The 13,020-nt window shown below is 42.4% G+C and overlaps 1 protein-coding gene across 8 annotated transcripts in view; it reads right to left on the bottom strand.

Moving 5' to 3' along the window:
- The window catches only part of LOC134359334 (serine/threonine-protein kinase 33-like), a 131,498-nt gene that overhangs the window by 2,855 nt on the left and 115,623 nt on the right, over positions 1-13,020 (bottom strand). For 6 of the 8 annotated variants that reach the window (XM_063072421.1, XM_063072422.1, XM_063072420.1 and 3 more), the window contains one exon: positions 3,918-4,100. In XM_063072421.1, the coding sequence (XP_062928491.1) occupies positions 3,918-4,100 (183 nt within the window). The remainder of the gene's footprint in view (positions 1-3,917; positions 4,101-13,020) is intronic. The other 2 variants (XM_063072423.1, XM_063072426.1) reach the window with 2 other exon arrangements.

Below are 13,020 nucleotides of genomic sequence, written 5' to 3'. Positions count from 1 at the left end.
GGCTGATGAAGAGCATCAAGTGTGATTTCCGAGCATGAAATGGACTCGCCTAACTTGGGCTGTGGTGTTAGCCTCTCCCTCCCGAATACCTCGCCCAACCTTCCCTGACGTGCTGCTGACTGACTTATGGGAGTGAAAAAACTAGCAGTAAGGTAGAGAAAGTTTATTATGTTTACCTTATGAGTTCTTAAGATTTGTGAAGGAGAAAGAAAGAGTAATTTCTAGAAAGGTAAGCTAATTATCTTTTTTTTCAAGAAAGGTTGGCTCAAAATTCATTCTCTACTCGAGGGCATTAATAATTACTTTTTGATTATTATATCTACAATTTATTGATCACAGTAATGTACAATGAGCTGTAGATATAATAATTTTTACACAGGGAATCCCTGAGACCTGAAAATTATTTCAAGGGTTCCTCTAGGGCAGAAAGGTTGAGAAAGGCTGGGTTAGATTGATCTTAGAGTGGGTTAAAGATTGTCACAACAACATGGACCAAATGGCCTTTACTGTTGTGTAATGTCCTATTTTACTATAGTTTGAATTTAGCCTCCTCACCCAGACAGTGGGGAAGGTCGGGACAGGCATGCTGATGTGGGAATGTGGAGGGGAATTAAACTGGCTTGCAACCAGGAACTCCAGAAGGCCAGGTCTCCAGCAAAGTGGTGGCCTAATCTGCACTTCATCTTACAAACTTCATTGTGTTTGATGAAATAGGGCTGACATTTTTTCTTCTTTGAGTCATCACTGAACTAGATGAATTAGCTAACTGTTCATTGTGTTTTCTCTTTGGTTCCATCCCAAATTTGAATGCCAGACTTCGTGGTGAATCTGCCATTGCTGCGTGTGGCGGAGGTGTAGTGGTCAAGTCATTCACGGTTCTGAACTAACACTAGGTTCTGAGGTCAAAGCCACAGCACAGCTGTGGAATTTAAATTGTGAACAACTTGGAAAATTAAACCATCATTGCTTAGGTGAGTTTTTAATATAAAAGTGACAACAACTACAAATCTACAATCAAAGCAAAACGTGCTGGAAGCATTCATCAGTTCAGCCAGGATCTGTGAGACGAGAAAGAGAGCTAACACCTCAATCGATTGTTAGAACCCACAAGAAATACTTATTGTAAAATACACACAAAATGCTGGAGGAACTCAGCAAGTCAGGCAACTTCTATGGAAAGGAATAAACAGTCGATATTTCGGGCCGACATCCTTCATCAGGTCTGGTCTTCACCCAAAATGTCAGTTCCTTACTCCCCTCTGTACATGCAGCCCAACTTGCTGCGTTCCTCCAGCATTTTGTATTGCTCAAGGTTTTGAGCAACTGCAGAATCTGTTTATACTTTGTGTAAATTAGTTTCCCCATTCATTGAAGTAACTTCCAATGTTGTCCAGAAAAAGAGATTGTGGAGCTATTGAGTTGAAAGAAGGCCATTTGGTGCAACATGCCGGTGAATCTGTGATGGACTCAGCAGTGCTGGACAGTGTGTGTCACATAGGAAGTTACCAACCAACACTGAGCCTTGCCAACAGGCAAGCAATTGGGTTTAACTGTATGAAAAATCAAATGACTCAATTAAAAGAGCTCATAAAAGGGTTTCGCTGAACAGGAAAACTAAAGAAGAGACTCTGCTCGAAACATCAACTGGTTACTCTTTTCCATATATATTGCCTGGCCTGCTGAGTTCCTCCAGCATTTTGTGTGTGTTGCTTAAGAAAACTGTGGATATGTTTTCTTCCTACACTTAACTGAAGAAGTAACACTTCAAATCCTAACGTGAATCTGCCATCAAAGATTTCCTTCAATCGTAACTCTCCATTTAATGCACTAATATTCAACGTGCATAGTGGAAACCTGGGGCAGGCTATATTCATAGTAACACTCAGCATCATGTTTATCTGGACAGGAGCAATTTCTTTCCTGGGTTAATCCTTTAATCAAAGGTAAAATCAATTTTTATATCAGTGCTTGTGTATGGCTACTCCAGTTCAGCTACTTGTCAATGATAACCCCTAGGATATTGATAGATGGGGATTCGTTCTTTCTGGACAAAGCCATTGGCCAGCAATTGTGGGTCGCCAACATTATTTGCCACCTAACAGCCCAGGCCTGGATGACTTAACCACTCAGATACTTCCACACTTTATGATACATTTCTCCATAACACAGGGACTGCGTGCAAGTTGCACACCCTTCAGCCAGCTCTGCAAAGGCCTTCTCCTCATGCCATTCCCCTTCCTTTATCTTTCCTTCACTTGACTTTTGAAACATAATTCTGGAGTTTGCTCTGCTATTTCTGAGAGGATCATCTCAGCACAAGCTGCCAGAGGAAGTGGTCAAGGGCACTTAAAAGGCACTGAGATAGGTGGGTCACTGGAGGAGAGGGGTTGGAAGGATTATGGGCTGAGCACAGTGAATTAGGATTAGCAGGGAGGGTGCTGTAATGGTCATGGACCAGTTGGGCCACAGGGCCTGTTTTTGTGGTGTATTACTTTATGATTCTATGACAGCCTGTGTTCTGGTGGCCATTTGCAAAAAGAAATCAAACGACATCGGGGTAATTTAGAGCAGTGGTCCCCAACCTCCGAGCCGCGGACCAATACTGGGCCGCAAAGCATGCAGGGGTGCAGCGGTAGCCGGAACGCACCCAGTACATCTTTAAGAAAACTGAAATAAACAAGCTAATTAATTAAGTGCCGCCCAGTATGTAAATAATTAATTAGATTGCGTTGCCTCTCATCTGGGCCAACATTTACGTGCTGGGCGGCACCTAATTAATTAGCTTGTTTATTTCAGCTTTTTCCTTAAAGATGTGCTGGGTGCATTCTGGCTACTGCTGCACCGCTGCATTCTTCACGGCCCAGAGGTTGGGGACCACTGATTTAGAGCCTTTCAAAGAATTGCGTGACAATGAATCTACAGTCTGGATTAGACCATCACATTGGTTTTCCTGTTCTCATTTGTAACTTGTGGTACCTTCAAGCTCCTGACTCATATATACGTGGAAATAGTTCATCTTTAAGGTAAGAATCCTATTCTATATGCCTCTTTCTAATCTCTTTCAATATCCTATCTACTGATCTAGAGAAGCCCAGTTGTCTACCCTCATTATCCAAGATATGTTCTGATTTATTTTTTCAATCATGGATGTGGGGATGGGATTAGCTCAGTGGTGTAGCTAGTACAGCCACTGCCTCATAATTGGGATGAACCTCACTGCCAGCCCTATCTGTGCGGACTTGGCGAAGTGAAGTCTATGACTGCACGCGTTTCCCCAGATGTTCTGTTTCCTCCCATATCTCAGAGGTGTGCAATGTGGCAAACAACTGGCTACTGTAAATGGCCGTAGTGTAGCTGACTTGGTAGAACCCGGGACAATTGATTGGAATGTGGGGAGTATAAACTGGGATGTGTGTAAATGGGGTCTGACATCCATGGCTGTCTTGGTGGGCCAAAGAGCCTCTTTCCATTCTGTGGATCTATTGCCGGCATTGACCGTCCATCCATATAGACCATGAATAGAAGAGGCAGTCGAAAGCCAAGTACATAGCAGGCCTGGAGCCAATTAAAGGTCAGGCTTGGTAAACAGGGCACATTTCCTTCCATGAATGGTATTAATTAACCAGGATTTTTTCAAGATGGCTTCTGTTACTATGAAAAGTTTTAAATCTCCAGGTTAAATCTAATGCCTTGGATTTAAATTCTTCAGATATTGCAATGGGATTTGTAAATCCAAAATCTGGTTGTTAATCCAGTAATTTAACCGTACTTAGATGCAATCGTTAATTTTTGTGAGTGTTGCCTATAAATAGGTAACCAGCTTTTTTCCCTGCATTTTCAGTTTACCTGGGAGTCTTTTCATAAAGGCGAATGACGTTCTATGTGGGAACCAGTGACTGATGCTTAAAAATAAATACCTTTGTTGTAAGTTTATCAGAATTCGTACTGGCCTTGGAATTTGTGGCTGGACAAGCTAAGTTGTCATCCTCATCCGCTCCATTCTTTTCAATTGTTTCCTCACCCTGGCTGTTTGTGTCCAGCTTCCATTGTTTCATCATTTCCAAGACATTTTTGGGTCTTTCTTTATTACTGACATCTCCCTGAAAACAACACAAATTAAACTGTACCAAATCCTCTTTTCATAGAACGTAGAACGGTAGAGCACTGTATAGGCCTTTTAGCCCATGATGTGGTGCAGACTTGTATAACCTTGTACAATTAATTTATCCCATCCCTCCTACATAAGCCTCCATTTTTTTTATATCCATGTGACTTTTTAAAACCTTCTCAATGCCCCTGTCGTATCAGCCTCCGCCCCCACTCTGGCTGTGCTTTCCAAGCATCCACAACTCTGTGAGTAAACAATAAAACTACCTCTGACATCTCCCTTAAACTTCCCTCCAGTCAACTTAAACAGATGTCCTCTGGTATTTCCTTCGAAAGTACAGAACAGAAACAGGCCCTTCGGCCCATCTAGTCCACGCCAAAACCATGTGAACTGTCCATTCTCATTGATCTGCACCGAGATCATATCTTTACTACAGGTGGCCCCCGTTTTCCAAACGTTCGCTTTACGACATCTCGCTGTTACGAAAGACCTACATTAATTACCTGTTTTCGCTAACAGAAGGTGTTTTCACTGTTACGAAAAAAGGCAGTGCGCACCCGAACAGCCAAGCTCCTTCCCCGGAACTCCATTCTAGCCGCTTAAACACATGCTTTATCTCGATTTATCTTGTGCATCCGTTAGCAAGATGAGTTCTAAGGTATCGGAAAAGCCTAAAAGAGCTCGTAAGGGTGTTACACTTAGCATAAAACTAGACATAATTAAGCATTTCGATTGTGATGAATGAAGTAAGGACATTGTTGGCGTGTTGAACTTGCCTGCTTTCACCATTCGCACTATTTATACGCAGAGAGAGAAGTTTGGAAGCTGCCGATGTTACTGTTGGTTCTGCTCGTAGCAAAGTGGTCTCTCTTAGTCGGCGTCCAATAATGGAAAAAATGGAAAGTCTATTGCTTGAGTGGATTGATGGGTGTACAAAGCGTGGTGTTCAGTTAAGTTTTCTTATACTTAAGGAGAAATCAGTCAGCCTTTTTAATAAACTGAAACAGAAAGCACTGGACGATGATGATGAAAGTGGAATTTAAAGGTAGTCATGGGTGGTTTGATCGGTTTCTGATGCGAGGGCAGCTTCATAGTTTAACGTTTACCGGAGAGAGTGCTTCGGCTGATACTGAAGCTGCCGAAAAACTCCCAGCAGAACTGAAGAAGATAATTACAGAAGGTGGTTATTCGTATAAGCAAGTGTTTAACTGTGACAAAACTGCAATTTATTGGAGCCTTCCCGATTCCGGTAAGTGAAACTACACTGCACATACATTATTTCTACTTTATATAGGCAGTGTATTTTTGTGTTATTTGGTATGATTTGGCAGCTTCATATCTTAAAGGTTACTGGAGAGAGCGTTTCTGCCCAGAGTGCTTGCGCCGTGTTTCTGCCGAGAGCGCTGCCATGAGATTTTCGCTGCCCTAGATAGTGCTGCAGAAAAGCATTTCTACTTTATATAGGCTGTGTATTTATCATATCATTCCTGCTTTTACTATATGTTACTGTTATTTTAGGTTTTATGTGTTACTTGGCATGATTTGGTAGGTTTTTTTTGGGTCTGGGAACGCTCAAAAAATTTTCCCATATTAATAAATGGTAATTGCTTATTCACTTTACGACATTCCGGCTTACGAACCATTTCATACTAGCGCTGTACCTTCGGATAGCGGGGAAAACCTGTATCCATGTACCTATCCAAACTTTCCCTAAACATTGAAATCAAGTTCGCATGCAACCCTTGTGCTGGCAGCTCATTCCACACTTTTGCGACCCTCTGTTTGACGAAGTTTCCCCTCGTTCCCCTTAAACCTCTCACCTTTCACCCTCAACCCATGACCTCTGGCTGTAGTCACACCCAACCTCATTGGAAAAAGCCTGTTTGCATTTACCCTATCTATATCCATCATAATTTTGTATTCCTCTATCAAATCTCCTCTCAATCTTCTACAGATGGATGAACTGGGCTTGTACTCGTTGGAATTTAGAAGATTGAGGGGGGATCTGATTGAAACGTATAAGATCCTAAAGGGATTGGACAGGCTAGATGCAGGAAGATTGTTCCCGATGTTGGGGAAGTCCAGAACGAGGGGCCACAGTTTGAGGATAGAGGGGAAGCCTTTTAGGACTGAGATTAGGAAAAACTTCTTCACACAGAGAGTGGTGAATCTGTGGAATTCTCTGCCACAGGTAACAGTTGAGGCCAGTTCATTGGCTATATTTAAGAGGGAGTTAGATATGGCCCTTGTGGCTATGGGGGTCAGGGGGTATGGAGGGAAGGCTGGGGCGGGGTTCTGAGTTGGAGGATCAGCCATGATCATAATAAATGGCGGTGCAGGCTCAAAGGGCCGAATGGCCTACTCCTGCACCTATTTTCTATGTTTCTATGTTTCTATCCTAAAGAATACAGTCCTAACCTATTCAATCTTTCCTCATAACTCAGGTTCTCCAAACCCTGCAACATCATTGTGAATTTTCTCACCACTCTTTCAACCCTGCTTACATCTTTCCTGTAGGTAGGTGACCAAAACTGCACACAGTACTCCCAGTTCGGTCTCACCAACATCTTATGCAACTTCAATATAACATCCCATCTTCTGCGCTCAGTACATTGATTTACGAAGGCCAATGTGCCAAAAGCTTTCTTTACGACCCTTGATGCAATGTGGACTGGAGGTAGTGAAGGCAAAGAAAGCAAAAGCAATCACGTGTTAATCAAAGCCCAGCCTGTTTGTTTGTGTAAATTTTCTTCTAAAATACATTCAGATTTTTACAGATTACCCAAATTTTTGATCTCATTAGAAATATAAAATTTGCCAATATATTTGCTTAAACATCAGACGGCATGAGTGCTCTTGGGGATCGTGGACTGTAAATTTTTTCCATTGATGTGGCTGGTAGTCCAGAATGAAGAGTCTTCCCTTCCTCTGCACTCACCCTGTCAATCACCACCCGATTCACTCCTGACCCGTGTTTTAATTTTCTACCCACATCCACTTTGACAAAATGGATCGAATTTTATCATGAAAAATTCAGATAGTTCTTTGAACAGTGTTTCACACAGAGCTCCAGCTCTTTGTTAAAATGTTTGTTGTATGCTCGTCTGTACTCTGTGAAAGAACTGTGTGAGCTTTTGAGACTGCTGCACCTTTCAAAAAGATCAGGGCTGGTCCTGTGCCTCAAGTCCGCTCTTCAATTCCCATCGCCAGCTGTCTGCACAGAGGTGTTTCTCCTTAATTCAGATCTAAGTGTCTGAATACCCTGAAACCTTTGCCTCCATGACTAAACATGTGAGATCACAATCTCTAGACCTCTCTTCTCTCAGCACCTTGCCTGCCTTAATGAGGATCACTTAAGTTTTTTTTGACTTTTTATTCTATTTAGAGAGACAGCATGATAACAGGCCATTCAGCCCAACAAGCCTGTGCTGTTCAATTACACCCATGTGACCATTTCACCTACTAAATCATGAAATATAGGAGCAGAATTAGGCCATTTGGCCCATCGAGTCTGCTCCATCATTTTGTCACGGCTGATCCAATTTTCCTCTCTGTCCTAATCTTCTGCCTTCTCCCTGTATCCATTCATGCCTTGACCAATCAAGAATCCATCAGCCTCTGCCCTAAATATACATAAAGACTTGGCCTCCACTGTGGCAAAGAATTCTCCGTTTTCTGCCTAAAGAAATTCCTCCTCATCTCTGTTCTAAAAGGACATCCCCCTATTCTGAGGCTGTGTCCTCTGGTCTTAGACTCTCCCACCATATCCACATCACATCCACTCTATCAAGGCCTTTCACCATTTGATTAATTAATGAGATCACCTTTGAGAGAATGCAGGCCCAGAGCCATCATATGCTTTTCATATGACAAGCTATTCTATCCTAGAATCATTTTCATGATCCTCCTTTGAAACCTCTCTAGTTTCAGCATATACTTTCTAAGATAAGGGGCCCACAACTGCTCACAATACTCCAAGTGAGGCCTCACTCATGCTTTATAAAGCCTAAACATTACATCCTTACTTTTATAATCTAGTCCTCTTGAAATGATTGCTAAGATCACATTTGCCTTCCTCACCACTGACTCAACCTGCAAAATAAGGAATCCTGCACAAGAACTCCTAACTCCCTTTGTGTCTCAGTATTTTGTATTTTTTCTGCATTTAGAAAATAGTCAACCCTTTCATTTCTTCTACTAAAGTGCACAACCATTCACTTCCCAACACTGTATTCCATCTGCCATTTCTTTGCCCATTCTCCTAATCTCTCTAAGTCCTTCTGTAGCCTCTCTACTTCCTCAAAACTACCTGTGCCTCCACCTATCTTCATATTGTCTACAAACTTTGCAACAAAGTCATCAATCCCTCATCCAAATCATTGGCATATAGCATAAAAAGAATTGATCCCAACACAAACCCCTGCGGAACACCACTAGTTACCAGCAGCCAACCAGAAAATGCTCCCTTAATTCCCAGTCTTTGCCTCCTGCAAGTTAGCCACTGTTTTATCTTTCCTGCACTACCATGGGCTTGTACCTTGTTAAGGAACTTCATGTGGCACCATGTCAAAGGCCTTCTGAAATCCGTACACAACATCAACCGATTCTCCCTTGCCTATCCTGCTTGTTATTTCTTCAAAGAGGTCCAACAGATTTGAGAAAACCATGCTGAATACATTTTATTATGTGCCCCCAAGTACCCCGAGACCACCTCCTCAATAATCAAATCCAACATCTTCCCAGCCACTGAGGTCAGACTAACTAGCCTATAGTTTCCTTTCTTCTGCCTTTCTCTCTTCTTGAAGAGAGGAGTAACATTTGCAATTTTCTAACCTTCTGGAACCATTCCAGAATCTAGTGATTCTTGAAATATCATTACTAATGCCTCCACAATCTCTTCAGCCACTGTTTCAGAATCTTGAGATGTACACCATCTGGTGCAGATGATCTATCTACCTTCAGACCTTTCAGCTTCTCATGAACCTTCTCTCCAGTAATGGTAACTTCATACAGTTCATGAGCCCTGACACCTGGAGCTTCCACCATACTTCCTCTATTTTCCACAGTGAAGGCTGATTTAAAATATGTATTCAGTTCAACCGCCATTTCCTTGTTCCCCATTACTACCTCTCCAGCATCATTTTCCAGTGATCTGATATCCGCTCTCATCTCTCTTTTACATTTTATGTATCTGAAAAAATTTTTGGTATCCTCTTTGAAACTATTGGGTAGCTTACTTCTGTATTCCATCTTCACCTTCTTAATGACTTTTTTTAGTTGCCTTCTGTTGGTTTTTAAAACCTTCTCAATCCTCTAATTTCCCACTATTTTTTTTGCTCTATTATATTCCCTCTCTTTGGTTTTTATGTTGGCTTTGACTTCTCTTGTTAGCCATGGTTGTGTCATCTTGCCTTTAGAATACTTCTTCCTTTTTAGGATGTATATATCCTCTGCCTTCCGAATTGCTTCCAGAAGTTCCAGCCATTGCTGCTCTGCTGTCATCCCAGCCAGTGTTCTTTTCCAGACAATGCTGGCCAGCTCCTCTCATGCATCTGTAATTCCCTTTACTCCACTGTAATACTGATACATCTGACTTTAGTTTCTCCTTCTCAAATTTCAGGATGAATTTGGTCATCTTATTATCACTTACCCCTAATTGTTGTTTTACATTAAGGTCTCTAAAAAATTCTGGTTCATTGCACAACACCCTCTCCAGAATAGCTGATCCCCGAGTGGGCTCAACCACACTCTGCTCTAAGAAACTATCTCAGAGCCATTCTAGAAAATCCCTCTCTTGGAATCCAGCACCAGTCTGATTTTCCCAATCTACCTGCACATAGAAATTCCCTATAACTATTGTAATGTTGCCCTTTTAGCATGCATTTTCTATCTTCTGGTGTAATTTGTAAACCATATCCTTACTACTTTTTGGGGTCTGTATACAACCCCCATCAAGGCTTTTTCACCCTTGCAGATCCTTGGTTCTAAAAACAATAATTCAACACCTTTTGACCCAATGACAACTCTTTCTAATGATTTGATTTGATTTTTTACCAACAGAGCAAAACCGCATCCTATGCCTTCCTGCCTGTCCTTTCGATACAATACGCATTCTTGGACATTAAGCGTCCAGCTATAATCTTCTTTCAGCCTTAGTTCAGTGATACCTACAACAATATACCTGCCAAACTACAACTGTGCTATAAGTTCATCTACCTTATTCGATATACTGCACATATTCAAATATAACACCTTCAGTCTTGTATTCACCCTCATCAATTTTGTCAGCCTTTTACGTTGCAACTCATCCTGTTGACTGCAATTTTGCCCTTTCAATGGCCTCTCCTCACCACAAGTTGTCTCTCTTTTGTGACGAAAGTACACATAGACTAAGATGTTAACTGTCCTGTGCTGGCACCAATGGGATCAGCAGTTGGTCTGCCACCTGTCTTCAGGAGAAAGAGAGATAAGGAAAACAATGGAGCAGCATTTGGAGATGTTAATGAAGGGACAGGAGAGTTTAACGAAAGGAGAGCTGTCAAGATCGGCTCCTCTTTGAACCCTGAACTGTTTGAAGTGATGGACAGGCGATACCCCAGCAGGGGGATAAAAAGGGACAGGTTCACTAAGGCAACACACACGACACCACGAGGTAACGAGACCCTGGAAGCGGTGCGCCTCCCACAAGTCGGTGGGAGTTTTGGAGGGCTGATCGCGGGACAAGCCATAGACGCACAGGGTGGAAAGATACGATCGGCGGGAACCTGGTGTGTGTCCGCCCTTGCCTGGGTGCCAGGTTCACTGCAGAGGAGCGATCGTATCTGAAAACGGAGGGGGGTCATAGTCGGTGACCTCAGAAGACATTACAAAGGGCTCACCCGAAAGCTGACTGCGAAGAATGTGTGGAAGCCGTTTGAATATTCATTCGCTTTTGCTCTCTCTCTCCTTCCCCCCCCTGTCCATCGCCACGGCAGTGATTACTGTGAACTGAACTGAACTCAATTGAACTGAACTTTGCATCACTTTGAAACTGGTCATTTACCCCTAGACGACGATACAGCTTGATTGATCCTGTTATCCTAATTCTGTGTACATGTATGTTTATCATTGCTGAACTGTTGCATTTATATCCTTACTATTAGAGTACTGTGTTGCTTATTTCTTTAATAAAACTTTCTTTGTTCCAGTAATCCAGACTCCAACTGAGTGATCCATTTCTGCCGGTTTGGCAACCCAGTTACGGGGTACGTAACACTTTGTAAACCAGCTCTCTCATCTTTAATACTATCATCCACCTTTCCTATGCTACTTCTTGCATTGAAAGATATGCAGCTTATTACACTAGTTGCACCATGCTCAGTCTTTTGATTCCTAACTTTGTCTGAGGTCTTACCAACATCTACCTCTTCAACCTCTCCACTAACTGTTCTGGCACTTCGGTTCCCATCTCCCTGCAACTCTAGTTTAAACCCCATCATGAAGCATTAACAAACCTTCCCACTAGGATATTAGTCCCCCCTCCAGTTCATGTGTGAACCATCCCTTCTGTACAAGTCCTATCTTCCCTGGAAGAGAGCCCAGTGATCCAAAAATCTTATGCCCTCCCTCCTACACTAACTTCTTAGCCACATATTAAACAAAATAATCTTCCTCTTTCTGGCCTCACTAGTATGTCATAGTCATAGTCATACTTTATTGATCCTGGGGGAAATTGATTTTCGTTGCAGTTGCACCATAAATAATAAATAGTAATAAAACCATAAATAGTTAAATAGTAATATGTAAATTATGCCAGGAAATAACTCCAGGACCAGCCTATTGGCTCAGGGTGTCTGACCCTCCAAGGGAGGAGTTGTAAAGTTTGATGGCCACAGGCAGGAATGACTTCCTATGACGCTCTGTGTTGTATCTTGGTGGAATGAGTCTCTGGCTGAATGTACTCCTGTGCCCAACTAGTCCATTATGTAGTGGAAGGGAGACATTGTCCAAGATGGCATGCAACTTGGACAGCATCCTCTTTTCAGAAACCACTGTCAGAGAGTCCAGTTCCATCCCCACAACATCACTGGCCTTACAAATGAGTTGTTGATTCTGTTGGTGTCTGCTACCCTCAGCCTGCTGCCCCAGCACACAACAGCAAACATGATCGCACTGGCCACCACAGACTCACAGGCAGAGTTAGCATCATGAGATCACAACCCTGGAGGTCCTGTCCTTTAACTTAGCACCTAACTCCCTGAATTCCCTACGCAGTCCTACCCATGCCATTGGCAGTTCACCCTCCCACTAAGAATGCTGAGGACTTGATCCGAGATATCCGGGAGGCAACAGTACGTCTTTGGAATGTGGGACGTGACTGGAACGACCAGAGGAAACCCATGCAGTTACAGGAAGAACCTACAAACTCCTTAAAGACAGCTGCGATATTGATTCCAGTCACCAGAGCTGTAATAGTGTTATGCTAACTTTATGCTACTCTTTCTAAATCTAAGCCAGTTTGAGCAAATTTGATAATCAAGCACAACGTCAGTAATCCTTGGGACTTAAAACAAGCAGATTTTCAAACCATTGGATACTATTCCTATTAATACATGTAACCAGGTGACTGTTGAATATAATTTTTTATTGTTAAACTGCACTTACGTATTCACCCTGGCAAAGGCTAAAATAGATGCCTGTGCCTTTAAGAGAAAATGGTGATGTCATTTTCCATGTGTGGAGTAGAAAGAAGAGTTACCATGTTCTAGAATGATGTTCGAGTGCTTTTCAGGTCTGGTGTGGAAAGATTTTTGCAAGTAGGTATCGATGCTGATCAGGGCTGTTGTGTGAATTTCCTTATTGGTCGAGTAGTGTGAGTGAGGAGAACTCGTTTCAGGGTCTAGCCTACATATGTTTGGAAGTTAAGCACGAGC

The sequence above is a fragment of the Mobula hypostoma genome, chromosome 20 (genome assembly GCF_963921235.1).
Source record: "Mobula hypostoma chromosome 20, sMobHyp1.1, whole genome shotgun sequence".
NCBI lineage: Eukaryota > Metazoa > Chordata > Chondrichthyes > Myliobatiformes > Myliobatidae > Mobula > Mobula hypostoma.
Note: the sequence above shows the minus strand (reverse complement) of the source record. Positions and strands in the feature narration are given on the sequence as shown.